Source organism: Cheilinus undulatus, linkage group 20 (assembly GCF_018320785.1).
Source record: "Cheilinus undulatus linkage group 20, ASM1832078v1, whole genome shotgun sequence".
Taxonomy (NCBI): domain Eukaryota; kingdom Metazoa; phylum Chordata; class Actinopteri; order Labriformes; family Labridae; genus Cheilinus; species Cheilinus undulatus.
Window position 1 is genome coordinate 25020125 of NC_054884.1, and position 25084 is coordinate 25045208.

At 39.3% G+C, this 25084-nt stretch overlaps 1 protein-coding gene across 1 annotated transcript; it reads left to right on the plus strand.

The window, feature by feature from the left end:
• Window positions 1-1998: 1998 nt before the first annotated feature.
• c20h10orf90 (chromosome 20 C10orf90 homolog) lies at window positions 1999-23652 on the plus strand. Its single transcript, XM_041816300.1, has 8 exons — window positions 1999-2128; window positions 5559-6819; window positions 9262-9420; window positions 9690-9820; window positions 11186-11357; window positions 14466-14529; window positions 17194-17284; window positions 22257-23652. Exons 2-8 carry the CDS (start codon window positions 6054-6056, stop codon window positions 22293-22295), a joined length of 1422 nt encoding a protein of 473 aa, XP_041672234.1. The 5' UTR covers window positions 1999-2128; window positions 5559-6053; the 3' UTR covers window positions 22296-23652.
• Window positions 23653-25084: the final 1432 nt, after the last annotated feature.

Genomic DNA, 25084 nt, shown 5'->3' on the forward strand with positions numbered 1-25084 from the left:
AAATTGGTCCTTCTGCTCTGAGGGTTCATGCCTAGACAGACTGGCTAATTCTGAGCCCTGCTCAAGCTCAGAATTGAGATAAAACTCATGAGGACGAAGAATATATTTGGAGGGTGGGGACTTTAGAGGGTGTCTGCCATATGGTCCTGCTTCTTTAGTGTCCTCTGAGATATTTAGGCCCTGCTGTTGGCTCAGAAAAAAAAATGGTCATTTGAGCTTAGCTAGTGGAGGTAATGAGAGCAGCTTTATAAGGAAGGCTGTACGGTGGCCTGGAAGTGCAATACAAAATAACAAAGTCTGAAACACTTTTACAAAACTTAAAAAATGTACATTAAACAAAATATTTTTTATATTTTAGTAAACAAATTAATATTAGCAAAACAATTTTACATATTACAAAACAAATCTTTATTTTACAAAACAAATTTTCAAAAAGTCCAACACAAAATTACAAAGTCTGAAACACTTTTAATAAAAATTTTTAAACATTCTGTCAAACAAATTTAAAGAACTACATTTAAACTTTTATTTTACATTTTAAAAAATGTATATATATATAACAGAAAACACTTTTACATGTGCTGAGACTAATTTACACGTTGTAAAACAATGTGCCAAATTAAATGTCCTAAGTTTCTAGTTTAGTACAGTGTTTCAGACTTTGGAATTTTCTATCTGACTTTGGAAGTCTGTGTCAGGTTTTGTAAAAGTTTATCAGGCTTTGTAATTTTGTTTTGGACCTTGTAAATTTTTCTAAGTTTTGTGTGTTTCAGACTGTATTATTTGTATCAGACTTTTAAATTTGTTTCAAGTTCTGTAAAAATGTTTCAGACTTTGTATTTTTTTACTGTGGGTGTTTTGTTGTTGTTGTTGTTTTTTTTTTAAATTTTGTTCAAGTATACAAAAAGTGTTTTGGATTTTACAGTTTTCTATCAGACTTTTTTTAAAAATTGGCTATAAAGCCTTTGTAGCTTAAGCTAAAGCTAATGAAGCCACATTAGCTACATAGCTACACTGTGTATGTAGTTGAATCTAAAGCACTTTAAGCTACATTAGCTACGTGAGATTATGCTACTTTGCCAAAATGAGATGAAGACTAGTTGTAGAAGTATGCCAACAGTGGCTTTCAAGATTTATGAGAGAGTTTCAGACTTTTTAGTTTTGTATTGAACTATATGATTCTTTTTTTTCAAGTTTTGTGTTTCAGACTTTATTTTGATCATACTTTTTGAATTTGGTTCAACGTCTGTAAGTGTTTCAGGCGTTGTAATAGTGTTTCAGACTTTGTGATTTTGTATCAGACCTTCTAATTTGCTTCAAGTTTTGTGTTTCAGCCACTGTAATTTTGTGTCATGTGTTGTAATTTCGTTTCAGATGTAATTTTGTTTTACATTTTGTTAAAAAGCATCAGACTTTGTAGGTTTTTTTTTTCTTTTTAACAGACTTCGGATATTGTTTCAAGTCTTGTAAAAGTGTTTCCGACCTTGTAGTGTTGTGTTGGGTTTCCAGGCCACCATAGGGCTCAGTTTGATGTAGGGATTTGTGGGAAGATGGAACAAAATGTCAAAAAGACTTATCACATCTGCAAAATGAGGCAATTTTCACCTTGTCCTACATTCTGATTTGAAATTAAAAAAAAATAATAACACCACAGATGATCCACACATTGTTCAAGGGTTGCCCCAAAGTGAGAGCCAGTCGCCATGGTAACGGCAGCAGGTGGAAATGTGACCAGGCAGTGTCAGGGTGGAAGTACAGAGACTATCAGTCAGGGCTGAGAGGCAGACCAAGTCAAGTCGCTGCGTCTCCCAGAGGAAGCGGAGAAGTGGCTCCGGCGGGGGGGGGGGGCGTTGCAAGACTCACTTTACTGTGTCAACGTCAGTTATTGACAGTGTCAACATTGCCACACAATCCCAGGAATGCATGACTTGTTTCTGTGTGTTTGTGTGTCAAAGTGAGAGAGAACCAGGGAGAGGGCTGTGACTTGCCAGGGTTGTTGTGTGACAGTGGATCATTTGTTTTGCCTTGATACATAGATGGAGAGGTGGAGAGAAGTCACAGCAGTCCATGTGCTTGGGGTGTGAAGACATGGCAGACACCTGATCAAGGCTCTCGCATAACTAAACAGGTAACTGCTGACACTTCTAGTTTGATTATTCAGGTGTAATAACACTTCACGCTAGAAAGCTCAGAATAACAGTAGGTGTTTTTCCATTGATGGGTGTGTAGTTTATTTACACTGATACTGTGGTGAAACTAAGTCTTTCAGTCCTTGCAATGTGCCTTTATTATCTGCTTTGGTTTGTGTTTCCATTTTCTAACCATTAAGGATTTAGTGTTGGAGTGTTGACTTTGCATTACACTCAATGCTGTGCAAACAAGGGCCTCAATATCAACACTGTGTTGAGAAAGGACAAGAACATATCTAAATACTGGACAAAATCAAGCAATGTCAGTACTTTTCTTAATGTAATTTCTGCTTGTCAGCTTCCTGGATGCCCTGCCTATCCACTGGGCTGTCTCATTTGTTACAAATGCTGCCATGAGAACTTTTTAACCCTTAGTGCATCCTGGCACTTTAGGTCTTTGTTGAGCAGGGTTGCTAGCGGCCCATGTTAACTAAAGGTGTTAATGGGTTGTAGAAGATTCTACAGCTTCCACGTTAACTCAACCAGCTGATGTCTACCCTATATTCTGGTACAGAGAGTGCAGTGAAGGGTGGTGGCTCCACCTCTAACTTCTTCCCAAGGCATTCAGGGATGTCTTGGATGCTGCTTTAAAATCCATGTCTTTGGATGGTGATAGCATGGACTTTGTGAAGCAGTTCACCTATCTTGATTATCTTGGCACCTATCCATTGATCCGTTGACTGCAAGGCTGAGATCAAGCGCAGACTTGCATCTGGCATGGGTTGATGGGTTCACTGAGCAAGGTAGTGTGATGCTCACAGTATGAAAGTCCAGGGGTCAGCTTGGAATGTACCAGGAAAGATGGAAAGGCCTGGAAGATGGCCATCAGGAGGCAAGAGCAGTACAGGGCCAAGGTGTTCTCACCTGTTTCCATATAATCAGACTTTGCTTAAAGACAGTCTGGCTGCAGACCGAAGACCCCTTGCAGACTACCATGGATAGAAACCACATCTATCAGAGAGAAGACACACACTACAACTATCAAAATAAAATTGGATTAAACTTTTTGTTCGTGTTAGGGTAAGGAGAGAGGAAAGGGTTAGGCTTCCAGAAGGTAACAGTAAAAATCCCGACCTGCAAAACCTAATAGCAAAATGTTGAATAAAACATTTACAGTCTGCTTACAGGGAAAATGCTGACCTTCACGAAAACATGCAGCTAGTTTAGCTAATGATAAAACATGCTAACAAATCTACATTAGCTACCTAAGCAACAAAGCTAGTGTAGCTAAATCTAAATTCAGCTACATAGGTGCACAGCTACATAGCTTAATGTAGAACTAATGAAGCTTGGTTAGCTACATAGTTACATAGGCTACAAAGCCTATTTAGCTTAAGCTAAAGCTAATGAAGCTACATAGTGTATGTAGCTGAATCTAAAGCACATTAAGCTACATTAGCTATGTTCACCATGTAGGTAATGTAGCTTCAGAACAAACATAGCTGAAGCTAAACCTAAGTAAACAATGCTACATTAGCTATGTGAGATTATGCTACTTCACTAAAAAGAGATAAAGACCCATTGTAGAGTATGTGAACAGTGGCTTGCTTGAGCTTAATTATCTATAGATAAAGCTAATGTAGCGACATTGGCTTACATTGGAACCTTAACTATGTAGCTAGTGAAGCAATGTTAGCTTTAGCTTAAGGTAATGAAGCTAATGTGAGCCATTGTCGCGTAGCTACTTCTAAAACAGGCCTGTACATCATTTAATCTATACATACATCATTTACAGATGATTATGGAATTAGGCTCAGTCTGTAATGTTTGCAATGTATTTCATGGGTGTAACAATCAGATTTGATTAAGTAATAAAAGAAAAAAAGAATCTAAAATATTGTACAAATTACAAATTAAATCAAATTACATCCCTTTGGTTCTCACAGTAGTGGTCTGCAAGAGGGGGCGTCTGAGACCTGCAGTCTGCAGCCTTCATGTTAGTTATGAGAACAACTGCCATTTGTTTTCTTCATATTTATTTTTGGGCTTTTGCCTTTTTTGACAGGAAAGAGGCAAGAGTGGGAAATCAGGGAGAGAAAGTGGGGAACGCAGGAAAGGAGCCACGGGTCAGACTTGGGCCGCCTGCTTGGAGGACTATAGCCTCTGTACATGGGGCCTGACCTAGCTGATAAGCCATCAGTGCAAGACTAAAGGCCTAAAGGCATTTTCCTTTCAATCCACACACTACAATTCCTTCTTCAACACAGCCTCGCAATCATTCAAAAGTATGCAGGAATCACAAATGACACATTTGTGATAAAGCTATCCGAGGGATCAAAGATGAAAAGATTTTAGATGGAGGACTTAAACTTGAGAAAGAAAAATAAAAGATAGTCTGTTTAAACTTTAAAGAGCGGCTTAACAAATCACAGAGAGACGATAACAGGTCAAAGCCTCTTTAAGCCGTACCTCATCAGGATGCAGAATCGGTCTCTGAAATAACAAAAGAGTTTACTTATGATCCGCACAAAGACGGCTGACTGATGTCAAACTTCTTTGCTTTGTGGAACATTATCATCCCCGGTGTCAGGGTCTGTGTGCGCCCTGTCTGCTGCAGAATTTACCCAAGGCAATGCAGAATTAGACATTTTGTACACAGAGCAAACAATGTCTCATTGTTGTCTTATACATGAGTAAACAGGTCTAACAGGACGGAATTGCCTAAGTGTTAATTACCTCTTTGAGCCTTACTGTCATAACTCTATGTTTATGGGGATTTGTGTAATTTGTAGCTTCAGATCTTCTGAAAATTTCCCAAGATTCAAGCAACAAATGGCTGCATGTTATCCTTGTTAAGATGTAATAAGTGCCACATTGTTTAATGAATTATCAGGCTGGATTTTCAGATCATAAACCTGCTGGTAACAAGGACGCATCAGCTTCCTCCATGCTCCTTTCAGTATCCTCCAAATCAAGGGCTCGCTTTTTTTTTGCATCTACTGAGGATAGAGTCTCATTGTGATTCTGTGAGGGATAAGTCACGCTGTAGGCTGCCTTTGCCTGCTGCTAATGCCTCCATTGCTACTGGGGCATTCACTGTGTAAAGCATGGGAAGAGTCATCTGACTAAAGAGAGTAAACACTAAAGCCCTGAGGGAAGAAGAGACAGCTGACCTAATGTTGAAATGAAGTATTAGAGAGATGTCAAACTGTCAATATCTCATTTTTTCTGAAGTGAAGCCCCCATGTCAAGTGGCGAACTTTCTGGATTCGCCACTTGCAAGCTGGGGATCAGATTGCAAAATAAATGCACAGCATTGTGTTGATAAATGAGAACATTTTCCACAAAAGGCCTTGGCATCGACAGGAAAGGGAGGATGGGGATTTCTTCTGTAATTAAGAATATTTATCATGCATCTCTTTCATCTAGGTGCCAGAAAAACGAGGCTTTCTAGCCAACGAAAGCGACAGACCTATAGGCTGGCCAGCTCTGAGGAGGGGCTGGAATACCAACAGGGTTTCAGCTTTCCCTGGGGGCAGTCAGTCCACAGAGACCAGCTCAGACCCCAGTGGGAAGTCCCATCTGGTGAAAACAAGCAGCACAGAGTGCCCCAAGAAAACTCCTTTGCATCAAACAACCGCTGCTGATCTTTGCAAACCACCAACTCTGCCGCAAGCGACAAACAGTACAGAAACGTACAAGTCATGCACTCCTTTGCATAGAGCAAGCGCTGTTCAACCATTAAAGGCAACAGCACCGCTCTGTAGTACTGACACTAGCTCTAATATAACTACTATCATCCCTCAGAGCAAAGCCAGTTTCTCGTCAATCACCATTTCCTCCAGGAAGGTGTGCAGATCGGCAAGTTTGCCAGGGTCACACGAAAATTCTCCTCGGATCCGTGAATCCCAGTCAGAAAAATCCATGGACCCAAACTCCAGGCAGGTCACAGTGCAAAGGAAGGCCACAATAGTTAAAGTGACAGAGCAAAGGATGGTTTCTGGGCCTGTCTCTGGCATACAAAATGCCAAGACGCCGCCTGTTAGCCAGGCTTTGGATACAGTTGTCCAAAGACGAAAGGCTACAATCATCAAAGTGACTGAGCACAGGGAGAGGTACACCCCGAGAAACCCTGAGTTTAGACACAGCTACACAGAAGGACTATACAAGGAAAACAGCATGCAGAGTCAAGGAAACCACTCACAGCACAATGCCTGCCCTTCGTATCCCCAACTGGCCTCTGCAAAGACGCCAGACACATCTGCTCAAGAACTGGAGAAAAATGGTGGGACTCTACATAGATCCACTCTGAATCTATTTGTGAGCAACCCCCCTGCTGTAGCAACACCAGCTCCCTCCGAGCTTCCTCTGCGGGCTGTTGGACAGAGATCGGAGAGGCCGCAAAGACCGCAGAGCTGCTACGGCAATGTGTTTGGACACTCTGCAGCAAGTGAGGATGATGTGACAAAACCAGTTGCCAGGAAATGGAGCTTTGGGCTTCCACTAGAGACCAAAATCAACCCTGCAAACTCGGGCGGTGGTTTCATCAGCTCTCAAACGGCAGGGATAGAAGCAGGTCAGCTGGAGGCGGAAACCTTCAAGCCAAACGGAAGCGAGAAAGACGAAAGACTGCCGCCAGAGAATGCAGGGAGGAGAGCGTCCCCCTGTCTAACTCTCATCAAGGCCCCCGGTAAGGCTTCTCTTTTCCCTCTCTGGTAGTTTTCTTGTCAGCACACAGGCTCCTTTTGTCTCTGATCTCCATTTTCAAAGGATGGCACTGTCTAAATATACCCTTCCCCAGTTCTGTTTGTGTGTTTTAGCTCTAAGTTGTAACACTTCAGTGTTCTAAAGCTGAACTCTCAGGTTTGATATGTCTTTCACCTTTTATGGCTTATTGATAGGCCTAATTGGATTGTTTCGTCCTTCCTCTATCTTCAGCCCTGAATGCATTTGACACTCACGCTTGATATCTGCTCCAATGTCAAATGGCGTCACCCAGCCACAGAGAGCCCCATTGGCACCTGCGGAGATTTTCTCATTTTCACCTTCTGTCATTTTCCCACGCACCTCTTTGCATGCATAATCTATTCTAGCCTTTCTTTTCAATGACAGCATGGGAGGGAAAATCACAAGCTGCTAAACATGGTGAAAATAAAGGAAGATTGTGTTAGAATCAATTTAAGCCGCACAATCATGTGAGGCAGTGATGACATTTGGGCGTAATGCTATGTGGAGATCATATTTCGAGGAAAAAGTCTGTTCATACACTGATTTTTTTGGGGTCTGTTAGCCAACCAGGATTATTTATTTGGCTTGTGGCTGTATTTTAGCATATTGCCTTTAGTTTAGAATGATGAAAGTTGGATTTGATATTTTGGTATATATTTTAGCCCTATTTATGAAAACTGGTTGAAAACACGTCTCATTTTTCCTTAACTGTTAAGACTATGAAGGTAGCACTCTGGTGGTTGTTGGGACCTAACCATTAGCTGTGCTAACATGATCCCTATGTTTCTAGTCTGTATGCTAAGCTAAGCTAATTGGTTGTGGTTTCATAATTAGCTAACAGGCGGACACTAATAGCTGGCTGCTACAACTTTATGTGGCAGGCCTGCAGTTTTGTCAAATAGGAATTTGCCTTTCTGAGTGCTGACATTATCCCTATTCTTTGAGTCTGTATGCTAAGCTAAGCTAACTGGTTATGGTTTCTTAATTGGCTAACAGGTGGACACAAATAGCCAACTGCTACAACCTTCCTATGTTGCAGGCCTGCAGTTCTGTCATGTAGGAATTTACCATTAGCTGTGCTAACATGATCCCTATGTTTCTAGTCTGTATGCTAAGCTAAGCTAACTGGTTGTGGTTTCATAATTAGCTAACAGGCGGACACTAATAGCTGGCTGCTACAACTTTATGTGGCAGGCCTGCAGTTTTGTCAAATAGGAATTTGCCTTTCTGAGTGCTGACATTATCCCTATTCTTTGAGTCTGTATGCTAAGCTAAGCTAACTGGTTATGGTTTCTTAATTGGCTAACAGGTGGACACAAATAGCCAACTGCTACAACCTTCCTATGTTGCAGGCCTGCAGTTCTGTCATGTAGGAATTTACCATTAGCTGTGCTAACATGATCCCTATGTTTCTAGTCTATATGCTAAGCTAAGCTAACTGGTTATGGTTTCATAATTGGCTAACACGCGGACACTACTAGCAAGCTGCTACAACCTTCCTATGTGGCAGGCCTGCAATTACATTAACAAGGAATTAACATTAGCAGCGTTATTATTATCCTTATGTTTCCAGACTATGCAAACTTAACTAAACTTAGTGGCTGTCTTCATTAGGCTATTAGCTTATAGAAATAAAAGCACTCTTTTCATCTAACTCTTGGCAACACAAAAACAAACAAATTCAGAAATGTCAAACTCGAAATGTCAAACTTCTTAAGGTTAAGTAAATGAATACAACATTTGTTGGAATATTTTTGGTCAACTCCACCCTTGGGCAAAAAAAAAAACACTTCTCAGTTTTAAAGGGGCCCTGCCTATGTGGACATTTGACTTCATTAGAGTAACATTAGTGTCTTTAATGTGTACGCTAGTTTTTGTCCACTCAAATTGCACCCTAAAGGTCACTTGGTTACAGTCAGAAGGCACCCAAGAAGGCACTGTTGAAATTTAATCCACCTTAAGGGTACCAGAGATGACTCTTAGAGGTATTTTGTTCTCTTGGAGGGCACTAAAGAGGCTGAAATAGATGGCCTTGGTTTTTTAACAATTATTTCTTTAAACCTCATGCACAGAGAATGTCGTCCTGTAAGTTGGCAGCCCAGGCCCAAATCCGGCCTGTGGCTCCTTTTCTTGTTTCATCCTCTCTGTCATTCTTCTCTATTGCCAACTCTATCCAGGTTCTATCTCTACAACGAAGACATAACCCCTCTTAGTCATACTCTGAACTAGTCAGCTTTAAAGCAGTTTATCACAGCGGCCTTATGAATTCATATTATATGAATTCAATAGTCATCTTCCATAAAGGACGTTTTAGAATGCCTGTTGCAGCCTTAGTGGCTCAATAGGAGCCAGTGTCACTATTTTAGTAACTCCTCAGTAACATCAAAGTCCTCTCGCTTTTCAGATCCTGGCTCAAATCAGTCTCCAGAGGAAGTGCTTGCCCTCAATGCAGCTGCCATCATCGCAAATATCAAACTCCAAAGACAACTCAGTAAGAAGAAAACACAGAATGGAAGCTCTGAAAAGGACACCACGGCATCAGCATCACCTCAGGGAAATACGGGTATTATTACTTCTCTCTTCCTCTCTTATGTAATCATGACTTCTCCCTCTATAAAATATTGATCTCTGTTACAATTAGCTACAAATACTGCAAGCTCTACACTTTGTTTCTGGAGCAGTGTCTTTATTTGAATTTGTAAACAGAATAGAAATTATTTAACTATTATAAACTCTTCTTACTAGACTCTCAAAAAAGTATATGCCATGACAAGCTCATAGGTTTAAGAAGCCTGGTGTGTTTGAATGCGAACAATTTCTCTGCCTTTGTAGTGACAGATGAGGGGACATGCATGGAGCCAAATCCAGATCAAAGCCCAGTCCAGCACCAGAGCCAGCCTCATGCTGCATTTGTTCCTCTAAGCCAGGAATCAAAAAGGTCAACTGAAACTATTTCTCTACAGGTGAGTTCAGAGGGGGGTTTTAGCTTGCAAAATAATGAGACATACATAAGGAATGTAATCCTTCATCCACAAAGGTTAGGCAAATAGAGATGGTAATTAAGATTTGTTTTAGCCTTAGAGCACAACCAGTATAACTAATTGATAATGTTGCTTTCTTTTATTATACATTTTACATGATCTTTTTAAAGAATCAGGAGGTTCAACTTTAAAAAGCAGTCCACAAATAAAGACAACACTGATGAAACGTTGGGAAAAAAAGAACATTAAAGCTTGTAGTTCTGGGTTGTTTTGGCACCTCCTGTGAACAAAAATACTACAATGACAGCAAAAGGTATTCCATCAAAATATATTGACCATGGTTTTCCTTTGTTTTGCCACATTAATTTTACCCTCTACCTTTACGAAGCCTTCGAGGGCCAGCTGCTGTGAAGCATCCCCACAGCATGATGCTGCCACCACCATGCTTCACAGTGGGGATGGTGTGTTAATGGTGATGTGCATTGTTTGGTGATCAAAGAACTTTGTTACACTTGACCATGGAGTCTCCCACATGCCTTTTGTCAAACTCTAGTCTAGATTTAATATTTTTAGAGGTATGTATCCGTCCCCTGACTTATAAGTTTCAATAAGTTTTTCTCTGAGTTGCTTGGAGTGTTCCTATGTCTTCATGGTGTAATGGTAGCCAGGAATACTGTTTAACCAGTGACTAGACCTTCCAGACACAGGTGGCTTTATACTACAGTCACTTGAGACGCATTTACTACACTCAGGTGATCCCCATTTCACTATTTGTGAGACTACTAGCACCAACTGGCTGGACCTCTTTGTTGAATTAGGTCAGTCACTTTAAATGGGGTGAATATTTTTGCAGTCGCTTACTTCACATTACATATTTTTATATGATTGTCTTTACTTTGTTGAAATGTGTTTTCACTTTGACATTCAAGAGGGTTCTTTTTGATTAAAAAAAAAAGTGTTACATCATTCTGATGTAATACTGTATATTTCATTCTGATGTTTGTGTTTGCTTCTGTACCACATAAGGAGGCATCAGCCTTAATGTCAGTCTGTTTCATATCCAGCTTAAACTTCTTAAAGGAGTTTTTTTTTTTCTTACGCCTGCATGTTGTTAATTATCTGACCCCTCAGGTTTTATCTCAACCTCCTTTGGGAATTTTTCAACCCCAGGCTTAAATACTCTTCGGTGTCGGCAGAAGGTCAAGACAAATATATCCTGACTTAGAAGTTTCAGTGGAATGCCCCAGGGCTATATTCCGGTACCACCTTGATTTGAAATGTTTGCTGAAGGACAGTTTCTCTTAAACGTTTCGTCAAGGAGAGATATCTGTTTCTGGTTTTTGGCAGGAGGCTCTGCAGAGGTCCAGACCAGACTTCATCAGTCGTTCTCAGGGCAGAATGCGAGAACTGGAGCGGAGGGCACAGGAGAGGAAGGAGCTGGCCAAGACAAGAGGCCCACAGTCTGATGCTGCTCGTCGGCAGAGGAGATCCCCCAGTGCCCGGTTCTCCTCTCTGAATGGTATGGTGCCAGCTGCTATCCTCACCTCTCTCATCTACTGTACTGCCCATTGTCCCATTGCAGCTGCAGTGGCCGGCTGCCACACGAGCAATCAGACACATACAGGCACAAAACAAAGAGCAGAAAGAGCTACATCAGCCAAGATGTTTTGTTCTGTCAAGGCTCATGCATTATGTATCATTTTCACATTTATATTTGCTTGAATAGCTACTTAATACACTTAAACCCTCTGGAACCAAAACACTGAGGAAGCAGCAGGTAGCAGTTCCATGACAGGAAGGCACTTTATTAAGATGAGAAAAACACTGAAAAATAAGGGTCACCAGCTTGATACTGAATATGATTTGGATTGAATGAACATGAAGGATTTATTCCAAGTATGAACTTTGAAAATGTAAATCAAAAATAAAAAATAAAAACGTCTTTATGCCTCTGCACCATTGCTAGCCAGGGCTGGAGGTATTATGTTTCAGGGTTGTCTGTCTGTAGAGATCATTATCGTGAATGCAGTATCTACTAAATGCATGCAGGGATTTTCTTTAAATATTGCACAAATATTCACTTTAACTCAAGCATTTGCTGGTTAGATGTGGGAGGTCAAAGGTCAAACTTTGAGGTCACAGGACCTCGTATATTTATTATTTGCTTGTGAACACAATATCTCAAAAATACTGTGAGGAATTTTTATGAACTTTTCAAAAAATCTCCAATTTGACTCAGGGTAAACAGCATATATTTTTCAATTACAAGGCCAAGGATCAAATCCTAACCCTCCCCCTCCTCTTGATCCACAATCCTGGAAATTCAACACCTTGTAGAGGCATATAAATGGCTTCAAGAGGCTTTTTTAGAAATCTCATCAAGTCATGCTGGACATTTTTATGATAAAAAAATGAAATAACACATGCAATTTAATAGATAAAATATGGCATTATATTGGGATTCCAAAAACGGTCAAGTTACTCCGTAAAATATAAATAATTACAAAATGCAGTGATTTGCATATTTTCATTGACCCATATTTAGTTTACAGTAGATGATGAAACTGAGACATTTTACAGTTTCATTAAAAATAATAGCTCATTTGGAATTTGATTGCAGCAACACATCTGAAAAAAGTAGGGACAGGGCCGTGTTTATCACTGTGTAGCATCCTCTCTTCTTTTAACAACTGTCTGTAAACGTGTAGGAAGTGAGGAGATATGTTGCTGGACTTTTGGGAGAGGAATGTTGTCCCATTATTTTCTGATGTAGGATTCTAGCTGCTAAAATGTCCCAGGTTTTCTTTTTGAGATGTTTTGTGATTCTCCAAATGTGAAAGGTCTGGACTGTAGTCTGGCCAGTTCAGCACCCAGACTCTTCTACTGTGAAGCCATGCTGTTGTGATGGATGTGGTATGTAATTTAGCATTGGCTTGCTGAGATATGCAAGGCCTTCTCTTAAAGAAACATCTGGATGGGAGCATGTTTCTTTAAAACCACTGTATACTTTTCAGCATTGATAGTGCCTGTCCAGATGTGTAAGCTGTCCATGCCATAGGCATTAGTGCAACCCCATACCATCAGAGTTACAGGCTTTTGAACTGAGCAATGATAAGAAGCTGGGTGGTCCCTCTCCTATTCAATCCGCAGGACACAGCCCATTGTTTTTAAGAAAAACTTCAAATTTTGATTAATGTAGCCCCAGAACAGTTTTCTATTTCGCTTCAGTCCATTTTAGATGAGCTTTGGCCCAGAGCAGACTGTCTTGTTTCTGCATGGTGTTAATTTATGGCTTCTTCTTTTGCATAATATAGATTTAATTTGTATTTGTGGATGGCCATGTTGACAGACATTGATTCTTTGAAGTGTTCCTGAGCCCATGCAGTGATTTCCAGTACAGAATCAAGCCTGTTTTTAGTGCAACACCACCTGAGGGCCCGAAGATCATGAGCATCCAGAGATTTCTTCAGATTCTTTGAATCTTTTAATGATATTATGTACTGCACATGGTGGGATATTCAGTCTTGATAATTTTACTTTGAGCGACATTTTTCTGAAATTGTTCCACATTTTTTGATCAGTTTGTTTGCAGATTGGTTAACCTGTGTCCATCTTTAGTTCCGAGATACTCTGCCCCTCTAAAATGCTCCTTTTATAACCAGCCATATTACTGACCTGTTTCCAATTAACCCACTTAGCTGCAAAAGGCTCCAGCTGTTAGTACCACTTACTTTTCCAGCCTTTTGTCGCCCCATCCCTACTTTTTTGAGATGTGTAGGTGCCATCAAATTCAAAATGAGCTAATATTTGTCACAAAATGTGAAAATGTCTCAATTCTAACATCTGATATGCAATTATATTCTGTTGTGAATAAAATATGGGTTTATAAGGTTTGCATTCTACTTTTATTTAGATTTTACACAGTGTCCCAACTTTTTTGGAATCGGGGTCATATTAAAAGAACATTTTCATCCTGACAAATCATCCTAACTATTTTTGAACTAAAAGAGAAGACTGAGACACTGAGCCAAGCTCTGACTAAACACAATGAAAGGCACATCAGCTTTGATTTGGAACAAATGGCGTTATGCTACATCTCTCTTTTATTGTAGTGTTCCTCTATTGAATAACAAGGTTTCAGGATGATTGCAAGCATCGGAAATTCAGCAGAAGTATTTATCTGACCTTCAAGTGTCATTAAGCTCTAGGTGCAGTGTTCAGTCTGATGAAATTTCCATTCAGAGAGATAGAGCTTCACAGGAAAGAGTATGAAGAATGTGACAGAGATTTGGTAGCACTCTCTGCCCTCTACTGGCTGAGATACGGAGATGCAGCTGGGTTTAATTCAGTGAAATCAACTTTTATCAGTGTTAATCAATATGATGACCTTGTATTAACATTTATGAGAGTCGTTGCATAACAGTGAGACATTATTAACTGCAGAGGAGATGATATTTATTCCCTCATTAGTAACAATCCTGCATGTAAAACAGAAAACTCAGTCTCTCAGACTCTAGGAGAAGCTCCACTGATTTACATCTGTATCTTTCAGCCTTTAACTCAAACAGCATTGTCTATATGTGTGTGTGTTTTGTGTGGATGTGTGTGTGCATGCTCTCGTTTCCAGATAACCTTTCCAAACCCAGAGATAGAGCCATTACCGGGAAAGAGATGCAGCCCAGATCTAAGCGGTGAGTTTCCATCTCAATCTCCATCTTGGCACGCTGTCAGAGGATTCTCCTTTGTGGACAGATTCGCTCTTATCTCTTCTATTTCTTCACAAGTGAAGGCAATGCTGATATCAGTGATATCTTTATACAAACAAGATGCTCTTGTTTCTCTTCACGTCCTTTTCTGGAAGATTCTGCAATTGATTAGGAGAAAATGTTAGACCAGGGGTTCTCATAACCAATAAGGCTGCTGGGCTTTTCCAGTAGGTCATGAATGGGTGCCTAGATGAAAGTATTGTTGCAGACAGTCTATAATGTACAGACATTCATCAATATATTTAAGTTTACTCCATTTTGTGACAATAGATGCATTTTGGTGACTTATTTGACTTCCTGTCTTTGGATTACAATAGTGTTTTCTTTTTTTTAACCTCCTGAGCACTGAGCATTTGTTTGGAAAGCAATTTCACTTTCTCCCACTTAACTGTGAGAGTGGATAAGTTTAAAGCTCAGCCTTGTCTTTGCAAAGGAAGTAGATTTACTGGGGTTCATCAGACAGACAGAAACTGTGTCAGTCATTAAGAGAGTAGTCATTTTTGGAAGTTTTCCTCTTCAAATTCATACAAATTCCCTAAAATTTTAAAGAAATTGCAGAAACATATTCTTAAGCATATTTTAAAGTATCCCATAAAAGCATTGATAAATGTCTTCAAATAGTCCCCAAATGTCTCAGTGATGCGTTATCATAAAGCCTAAACATTCCATCAAAGATTTCCCTAAAATTTCCTTGTAAACTCCTGAAAATTTTCCAGCAAATTTGCCCAAATTTCAAAGCAAACGTCCTCCTTTTAAATTTCTAGACTTTACAAAAACATTTCCCCAAAATGCATGAAAATGATGGAAAATTCCCCCAAACATCAAAACAAATTCCCTTAATTTTCCTTAAAAATCCTTGAAAAATACAAAATTACCAGTGTTATTCCCCAAAAATTATAAATTATTTCCCCAAACTCCCATGAAAATGATGGAAAATCCCCCCAAACATCCAAACAAAAAAAATCAAATAACTTCCCCAATTTTCTAACAAAATAACAAAAATTCAAAGTCTTCATTTAAAAACAATTGTCATCATAATAACCAAAAAATTTGAAAAAAATACATTTCCTAGATTTCCATTATAATGCCAGAAAATATGCAAACCCTTTTTTGCCAAATTCCTATGAAATGCCAAAACAGAATCCAAAGTAAAGAAACTCTAAAATACACCAACATTAAAAAAAAAAAAAAACACTAGAAAATCCCAAAGCAAATTTGCCCAAATTTTCAGAATCATCTTAGCAAATCCCTGACAAATTTCAAGCCAATTCCCTAAAATTTCAAAGCAAATTCCCCTCTAAATTTCTTTTCATCAAATTCTCAGAAATTATGAATACATTCTCCTAAATTCCATGAAAGTGATGAAAAATGACCCCCAAACAAACAAAAAAAAAAACCTAAAAATTCCTTTAAATAATCTTGAGAATTTCAAAACACACCTCCTCTCAAAATTTCTGATTGAGTTCACAGAATTTACCATTGATCCATCCGTTTTCTATACCGCTTATCCCGTTGGGGGAGCTGGGGCCTATCCCAGCTGTGGGCGAGAGCCAGGATGCACCCTGGACTGGTCGCCAGTCAATCGCAGAGCTGACGTATAGAGGCAGACAACCAAGCATTCACACCTACGGCCAATTTATAGCGATCAATTAATCTAATGAACATGTCTTCGATGGTTGGAGGAAGCTGAAGTACCCAAAGAGAACCCACCCACGCACAGGGAAAACATGCACACTCCACATGGAAAGGCCCTGACCAGGAAGCGAACCAGGAACCTTCTTGCTGTGAGGTAACAGTGCTAACGCCTGCGCCACCGTGCAGCCCCAAATTAACAAACATTTCAGCCCCCCCTCCCACCCCCCAAAAAAATTCAGATCAAAATTCCAAACACTACATTCCCCAAATTTACATTAAAATTAATGAAAATTTCTAAACAAATTTCACAAATTCCACAACAAAATCCAAGGGAGAGAAACTTCAAATTATACAAAAATATCCTCCAAAAAATTCCACAAAAGCCTTTGAAAATCCTAAAGTAAACTCCCAACAACTTCTATGAAAATTCCTGAAAATTTCCAGCAAATTCTCCCATTTAAAGAGAACTTCCTCAACTTCGAAAAATTATGATATCAGAAAGTATAACTGTGTTGTTGGAAAAAAAACAAAATGTAATGTCCTCATATGTAAATGCAGGATCTTAGGAGGTTAATCATGTGGATTTGTCCTGTCCGTTTGTTCAGTCGTGTTCTGTGGTTGAACTTTGTAAGAACTTTGGGTCAAGGTTTCCCATTAATGTAATAGTGGGTCCTTAGTTTTATTATGTTTTGGGGGTTTTTGGGGACCATTTGTCCGTGCATTTTTAAGAATGCTTTGATAGAGTCACTTGAAAAAGGATTTTGGAGGACATAGGTCAAGGACACAGGGCCTTGTGTTTAAATTTAAAATTTAAAAATAAATAAAATTTAAATTTAAAATTAATTCATTAGATATGTTTTGTTGCTTTGTGTTACGTTCCGCCCTTCACTCTCAGTTATTCTTATCAGCTTCTTGACTAACAGCCATAAAAGAGTCAAAATTATTCTTTTACAGACTACCTGTGGAGGTGAAGAGGAAAAAGGAAGAAGAGAAGAAAAGGGAGGTGGTTTTGAGTAACAAACAGCGAGTTGAACTTTTCAAAAAGGTAATCTCTTTACTTTTGATAAATATACACATGAAGCTTTCAGTCAAACATAGTTTTAAGCCAAATAATTCACCTTTTTTTTTATCTTAAAGGCTCCAATTATGTGAATCACATCAGGCTGAATTAGGGGGATTTCTTTGGAAAGTGATGCAAAACACGATTTAATAATTTCAGTTTGATTAAATGATGCAGCCGTAGAGTCGTGGTGAATCTGATTTTAATATTTTACTGTGCAAAGATCAAACAAATTCAGATAAGATGAGATAAAAGTGAATTTTAAAGGCCAAATATGGAGAAGAAAAGAAGATGAAATGTTGACATCACAGGCACCCTTGCATCAATTCAAACAGAATAAATCCTGAAGAAGGAAAAAAAATAACAAGAAAGATGAAATGAACCCCTCCGTGGAATTAAAGCAAATAACCCCCAAACAGCTTGGCACTGTGTTAACAAGTACTTTAACAAGCCTGAGACACTGAACAGAACATTAATTGTGTATATGACCCACACCCAATTGAGCAAGTAATAACACACACCTTTCTCTTACAAGCTCAATTAAACTTCGCAAAGGTTGAGACATTTTGCAGTAATGGCCAACACTAAACGGCTGTAGAAATAATGCGGCTATTTCTGTCTTCACAGCGGTGCAGCTGTTGAAAATAATGGCTTCAAATCACACAGCAGCTCCATTAAAGTTCACTGTAAAGACAAGCGTGGAGTCGACACTTGAGATTAAAATGAAAGAGCAAAGAGTAAAAGTTTAAAAAAGACAAGGAGGGTTGAAGGAGTGCAAAATACGGTTTGATATTTTGCTTTGTTTGGGCTGACAGGTTGTCTTTGAACAGAATATGACAATAAAACACAACAGATTCAATAAATACAACAACACGGTATGTACAGTGTTAGCAAGATATCTTCAGATGTGGGCTAAGTTAATCTAAAATGTAACTCTGTTACCCGTTAATCCATATATGTGGCTAAAATCAGTGAAAATGAACATTAATGCTAAAACCTTATGAGCAATGGCAGATTTAGCATTTTTGGGGCCTTAGATGAACAAAGGCATGGGCCCCTCTACATCCATTATTCTCTCTAATTTTAATCATATTTTATCAAAAAAGTCCATCTTTTAACTTAATGTAACACCAAACAAAGATGACAATTAAACAATGTTTTGTAAAGGAAATGTCCATTTGGAGATATAATCCATAGCAAATATAGTGCTCTATGACAACACAGGGCACCATGAGAATTACCAAGCAGTTTATATTAATAGTCCGTTGTTAGCTAATGTAACTGCCTTCATTGAATATAAACAGCCAACTTAATGCTGGCTTTGTTCATTGTGAGGTCAATTTGCCAAAACTATTGGCCATGGCATATAGGTCATTAAAAGCATCATAACAGAAAAATTTGTGCCAGAAAACAGTAGATTTAATCTCACAGTAAAGTCAGGGGGCAGGCTAATTCCTGGAGTGCTTGCTAATTTGTCAGTTGAACAAGGCGCAGCAGGAACAGACATCTTACCTGTTGAAGGTGGGGTGTCTGTTGTCTTTAGTCCTGGATGATTAAAATAAGCAGACTGTGGCTTTGTCTCTCTCAAAGCAGCAGCAGTTCAATCCTTCCTCTTTGTTGGTGTTGTGATGCTAAAAATGGGTAAAGTATTCAACAATAGGTGTGTTCTATTCTTGCCTGTCTGTCGTAAAAAAAGCCTCCAAACCCAATCACCATTTAAGACTTTTATTTTGAAGAGCAACTCAATGAAATTGAGTGTGTTCAGCAGCAATTAAAACAACAGACGTCTCATGAAGGAGAGAGGGACCTAACTTCACATAACTCAGAAAATGAGATTTAATGGATCCCTAAAGTTAAATACAGAATGAGGGAATTAAACTCCAAGCTCCAAATTGCCCATCTGTTATGATATGAGGGTGACTGTTTCTCCATTCAGGTTGCAGTATTTTTTAAAAATTGAGAGGATTGTCCTTTTCTTGACTTTGCGTGGCTTTGGCGCATTTTCAACATAATTACTGATCAGCAGACTAATGCACATGTGCTCAGATCTGGATATCTTTTTTTACTGACTTATGGAAGCTATTGTTGACCAATTAGGGTTCATTTTGAACAGAAGAATGTTTTTTTTTTTCTTCTCACAAATTTTTTTTCTCTGATTTCCATTACAGATCAGTCAAAACACTTTGCAACCAAGACAGAAAAAATTGGCAAAACTCTCAAAGCCTGTTTTAAAGTCATAAACAAGAGAGAAAACCGTTTGGATCAGACTTAGAAAATGTAAATCATTTATTATTTTATAACTGAAAAAAGAATGTTAAATTGAGAGTTCAAGCCTTGTGAGATCTTTTGAGCTTGTCCTTATTCTTCCACCAGAGGTCGCCATTGCCCCACTTGTACTACTTTCTTGCACCTCTCCCCTCAGTTTGATTAGAAAGACTATTCTTCGAAAACCAACATTTAATTTCAGCATGTCCAGTGGGCTCTATTAGTTGCTGTTTATGGCACAGTCAATTATTATCACCATTTACAGAACTTGGTATGATTAGCTGGAATGAGGGATTTGAGCCGCGCTCTCTGCAGCCCACATTCTCTCTCTCATTATGGAGAAAAAGCTGTGAACAGTGTCATTGTGCTGCGTGTATGAGGCCTGTGTTCCTCCTGAAACAAAAGGCCCTTCAGTGGCAGAGACAGCTACGGAGCAGTGCCACCATTCAGCCGAGCTGCAGACGGTGTGGGTGCCCGCACACAGCTGCTCCGCCCACACTGCTGCTGTGGCAGATAACACAGGGAAGGGGGGGGGGGGTCAGGGTCCAGGGAGGTGATGCCAGAGATCTAGCAGGTCCTGAAAGGGCAGCTGAAGACTTGGACAGAGTCAGAGGACAGCAGGGACCAGGTTTTATTCATCTGTTCAAACAGGAAGGTTTGAACAGTTTGTGATGACTAAGCTGATTGGATGAGAATGATTTTCCCAGAGCTGATGTTGACAGAAAGAGCTCTCTGTTACTTTTACAGACTTGTTCCAATCTGTTATGGGATTTCTGAATACAGCTGATTATACACCAGTTCCAACCAAGCAATCTTGTTGGAAAGGCACCAATACATGAGTAAAGCAGCACTGCAGAGGTGCAAAAAGATGCAGTTCCTCGGGTGTCCTTTAGGGGCTGGCTGTAGAAGGGCTTAAGGCCACATACACACCCACCATGAAAGCTGTTAGTCACTATGCCCCTGCTTCTAAACAGTTTACGAGTATATACAGTGAAGTATGTAAATCATCGTATTTTAGGTGGTCTGAAGAAAGTCCCTTAGACCCAAAACATTAAAAACAACCAATTGCGGTAAAATTATAAGTAACTGAAATTTTTTTTTTTGTTTCTTAGCAGGTACTTAACCATTTTAAGTTATATCATCTTAATTTTACCAAATTAAGTGAAATAATAGACAGGTGCACACTGAACAACTGTGGTTGCTCCCCATAGGTGGGTCTTCTCTAACTGAGTCAGTAACTTCACACATGGTGCAGAAGTGTCTACTGTCCTGTCTGGGAAAATAGCCGATTTTAAAGGATGATTGTCAAATGATTTTAGTACACTTTCATAAAGTAACTTCAAACTAAAAATACGTTCAATCAACTCAGAAAAATAGAGCTGAAATAGCTATTTTGGATTTTCAATTTAACACAACTCAGTTTTTTTCATTCTTCAACTATTCGGTCCAACAGTGCATAATACAGATTGTATCCTTCGTTGGCACGTGATTGGTCCGCTTACCCACCAATTAGAGAGCCACCCTCTCGTAGTAGCTGCGCTACTTCCAGCAAGACAACCCAAGTCTTTAAAGTCTGTTGAAGAGAAAATGTGACCTTAATTATGTATGATTTATGTGGTTAGATGATGTGCTCTCTCAAGGAGTATATCAGTTATATTTTTAATAATTTTAACATGTTTTAGAGGTTAAGAAGTTTTCTGGCATACCCTTCTGTATCCTTGCCTCTATTTTTTCATTTAGGCCAAGTTTATAAAAAAAATTATTGAAACTAGATTAAATTATGAGAGGATTTTTCTTTATAAATAAAAATCAGCTGACACAGGATTTTGTGTAACCAAGCAGGGTGGTGCTTGTCAAGGAGTCAAGTAAACAGTCCTACACCGTAGGTTGTGCTGTTGTAATGGATATCAGCACCTCTGTGGATATAGTTGGCATTTTTATGATCGTCTTTTTCTTACATTTGATTTAAGGACTGATACGTTTCCAATGAAAGACATATTTTCATGCAAATCATTCAGTAGTATGTCCACATGCAGCCCTCAGTCTGTGCCCTCATTCCTGTGTGTCACAGCGGTGCTGATATTCAGTACAACAGCACAACCAACACTGTGAGACCGAACAGTTGAAGGTTGTTAAAAGAAATTAGTTGTGTTTACTTTAAAATCAAAAATGATTATTTCAGCTCTCAGTATTTTCTCAATTGTACTCAGATTAAATAAGCATCATCCCCTAAATCTGCAGAGATTTTCCATAATGCCTTTGGGCATTAGACAGTGCTGCACTATAAGTGAAGTTACTGTCTTGGTTAGAGAACTCTTGCAAGTAAGGAAGGAGCCACAAAACACAATGGATGTTATACTAAACATGACGTGAGAGGACTTTCTGAATCAGTGAGCACTTTACAGTTATCAATATAAATTGTATCCTCTATGGGTGGCATTAAGGTTCAATGTTAAGTATGTGATAGAAATCAGGGAAACCTGCATGGATGATGAACATGTAGCTTTGTGGAAGAACTTAAACTTGTTCTGAGTTTGAATTAAATTGAATTTTGATTGTAGGAAAGTCATGTCAACCCAGCATTTACGTACAAGTAATAAAAATCAATTTCCACTTCTTAAAAACGTTGACATAATCAGTTTCGGTTTTACAATGTGTGCTGTAATAATTTCTTTTTTTTTTCTTATTGCAGAAACTGTTGGACCAGATTCTTCATAGGAAGAGCAGCTGAATGGCTGACAACAGACTGACAGTATATCACTTGGATGAAGAGAACGTTGATGTTTGACAGTACTGAATATGAATTGAAACCCCCGTGTCTGTTTCTATGTGCTCAGCCTTCTTTCCTGTACAAGCATTATGTTTGGGCTAGAGAGCTTGACATCTGTTTTTCTGAGAGACAAATCCGGGGCAATCTTTCAAAAACTCAGAAGGTTATTCGACAAAACTTAGCGAAGGTTTTTCCAGAACCTTCAAAGACTCTTTTGCCCATCTGGATTAAAAATATTCGGATGCCCTTAGGCAGAAGCGTCCTAAAGGATTCTCAAATTACCTTCAGAAAGTTTTGTTGGATGACCTTGTGGGTCTCTAAAAGATTGCCGTAGATTTGTCTTTGTGAAAAACAGCCGCTTATCTCCGAGGCTCAGCTGTGCTGGCTGCCCTTGTGGTTCGCAATTACAAATGAAGATGGTCAAAGAGAATGTAGTGACTGAAATCATGTCTCAACAGTCGACTTTGGTGTAATCTCATATCAGCTCTAGCCCCTTTTGATGCAACATCTAAAACCGGTAATGTATGCTGTTTATCTGCGTTATCTGGTTTTCACTTGATTGCAAATTGCCTTTCTTTCCAGAATACTTCCCATAATGAGATGCAGAGTAACCCCACGATAGCGCACTGATGTCCTCATGCAGCCACTTTCACATGATCTCATGTGATGTGAAGCAGTGATATAAGACAGAATCATTCATTATGCCTCACAGGGTCCTCATCCAGGACAGTCTTCAACCGCCATCCTCATTATACAAGCACTGAGGACGAAGGAGCCTGGAGTGGGCTCTGCCATCATCCTTTGCCAGCTATTAGCGGCAAAGCTGGAGGAATGTGACCTCTTCTGGCTGGTTAATGGACAGCGCTGATTTGAATGACGCTTTGTCTGTGTCTTTGTCTATGATGGGCCGGAGCCTGTCATCGCAGATTTAGATTTGTGCGTTTTGATCCTGCCCTCAAAGTGAGGCTTTAAAATAAGACAGAGCTGGGCGTAAATCAAAAGTGAGATGTGAGCGTATTTATTTTTGAAGCCATAGAATACTGAGCTGCAACTGTTGACAGTATTGTTAATTGTTTTTTACTCATTAGCCTTTAATTTGGAGCTGTTACACAGTCCAGCTGTTCCATCATCTATCTAAATTTTCACTGATGTCTTTGGCAGACAGATGATTGCTCATGATCATTATTTAAGCCTTAATTTATGAGAGACCGCATGTGTGCATTTGGATAGTGAGAGATTATTTCTAACAAGATTGATGGCGCATACATCTTTCTTCTTTCCTTTATATAAGTATTTTTGGACTTGTAAGTGAAAGATAACTTGAGTGAGCAATTAAAGGACAGATCAACATTGCAATGTGACATAAAAAGTCTTGTAACAGGTTCTTCTGTGTGAATTGTGCAGTGTTTGAATGTAATGTATGTTTTGTATTGCAGCTGTGTTTATAAATGTTGATAAAGTGTTGTTATGTTGTGTTTATTCCAATCTGCATGGACAAAGTTAGACAGCAAAACTCAGATTTATTGTTTGGCACTGTATCTACCCTTGCACACAAACAAAAAGTCATATTTTCCTCTGTCTGCATCTTATCATCTCCCTCCCAGCATCCTCCTGGCTCTTAAAAAGAGCCAAAGATCAGCTCTTTATAACATGCTTTAGCTGAGTGTCAGCTAAATCAGCATGCAGAGAAATACTCCTTTTGTTCAAATTCATATTTGATCCTGGAAGAAGACTTTTGAGACTGCTGGCTGCACCATGTCCTATACGTTTAAAAGAGTGAGAGGCTACTTTGACCTTAAGGTTTCATGTCAGGAGCATACTTTTCTCAAAATGTTGATTTTTGCTGGAGAAAATGCCCTCAGAAACCAAGCCTGCTGCTTGTGGACAGCTGCCTGTATTCTCCTCTGAAGTGGATGGACATGTGGTGCAGTGCAGAGTGTAGCCCACACACTGAAGAGCATAATTGAGTTGAGCCTTGGCCTTTGAGTGGGTCCATATGCAGGCCCAGTATGTGGTTTAGTCACTTTGAATGCATCAGAGGGCCTTGATATCATGTTTGCATTGAGTAGCCTGCTGTCACTGCAAGTGTTCAAGTTAAACCGCTGTCTGGAGACAGTTTTATAAGGAAGCTGAAGGACTTTCTTTGTGCATGAGGGCAAGAGCTGTATCTGGGTTTTAATGTCTGCATTTATTTTACACAATGCTGCTATCAGTTTACAGTGACAGAGCAACAACATGGTTATAACATCTGTGAGTCAGGGCTGTGTGGGCTATATTCAAATTTACACCCAGTGTGGGCTGTTCCAATGTGCATGCAGCATCAGCCTTTTAGGTCAAGTTCCACAATGGATAGCAGAGGTAAAGCCAGAAGAGAAGTTTCAAAATAAAACCAGTCTCTTGAACTAAGCTGCTCCTAGTCAGACCTGCCTGCAGAAATTACTGGGCTCCTAAGAGTCACTTAAAGTACTTGATTTAGTAACACAACACATGTATTAGCAGCATTAGCGTTAGCCTCCTAGCTTATTTTGATTTTTTTCACCAAAAAAGGAAGACAAAAACGTCATACTGTTCCAAGAAAAAGCACATTTTCTGAGACAAAATGTGCTTTTATGTTGCTTTCATATTTCATTTTAGATATTTCATTAAAAATATTATTGGTTATCAGAGCTTGAATACAGGCTTGACCATATTTTTGCCAACCTTCATGGGTCCCTATTATCCCCCCTTTAGGGCAGCTTTGCTCCCAGGCA

Excerpts from the sequence above, each read along its gene's own strand:
- c20h10orf90 (XM_041816300.1), top strand. The coding sequence starts at position 6,054 with ATGGACCCAAACTCCAGGCAGGTCACAGTGCAAAGGAAGGCCACAATA. Across the intron at positions 6,820-9,261 it reads AACTCTCATCAAGGCCCCCG|ATCCTGGCTCAAATCAGTCT; the intron begins GTAAGGCTTCTC and ends CTCGCTTTTCAG. Across the intron at positions 14,530-17,193 it reads ATGCAGCCCAGATCTAAGCG|ACTACCTGTGGAGGTGAAGA; the intron begins GTGAGTTTCCAT and ends ATTCTTTTACAG.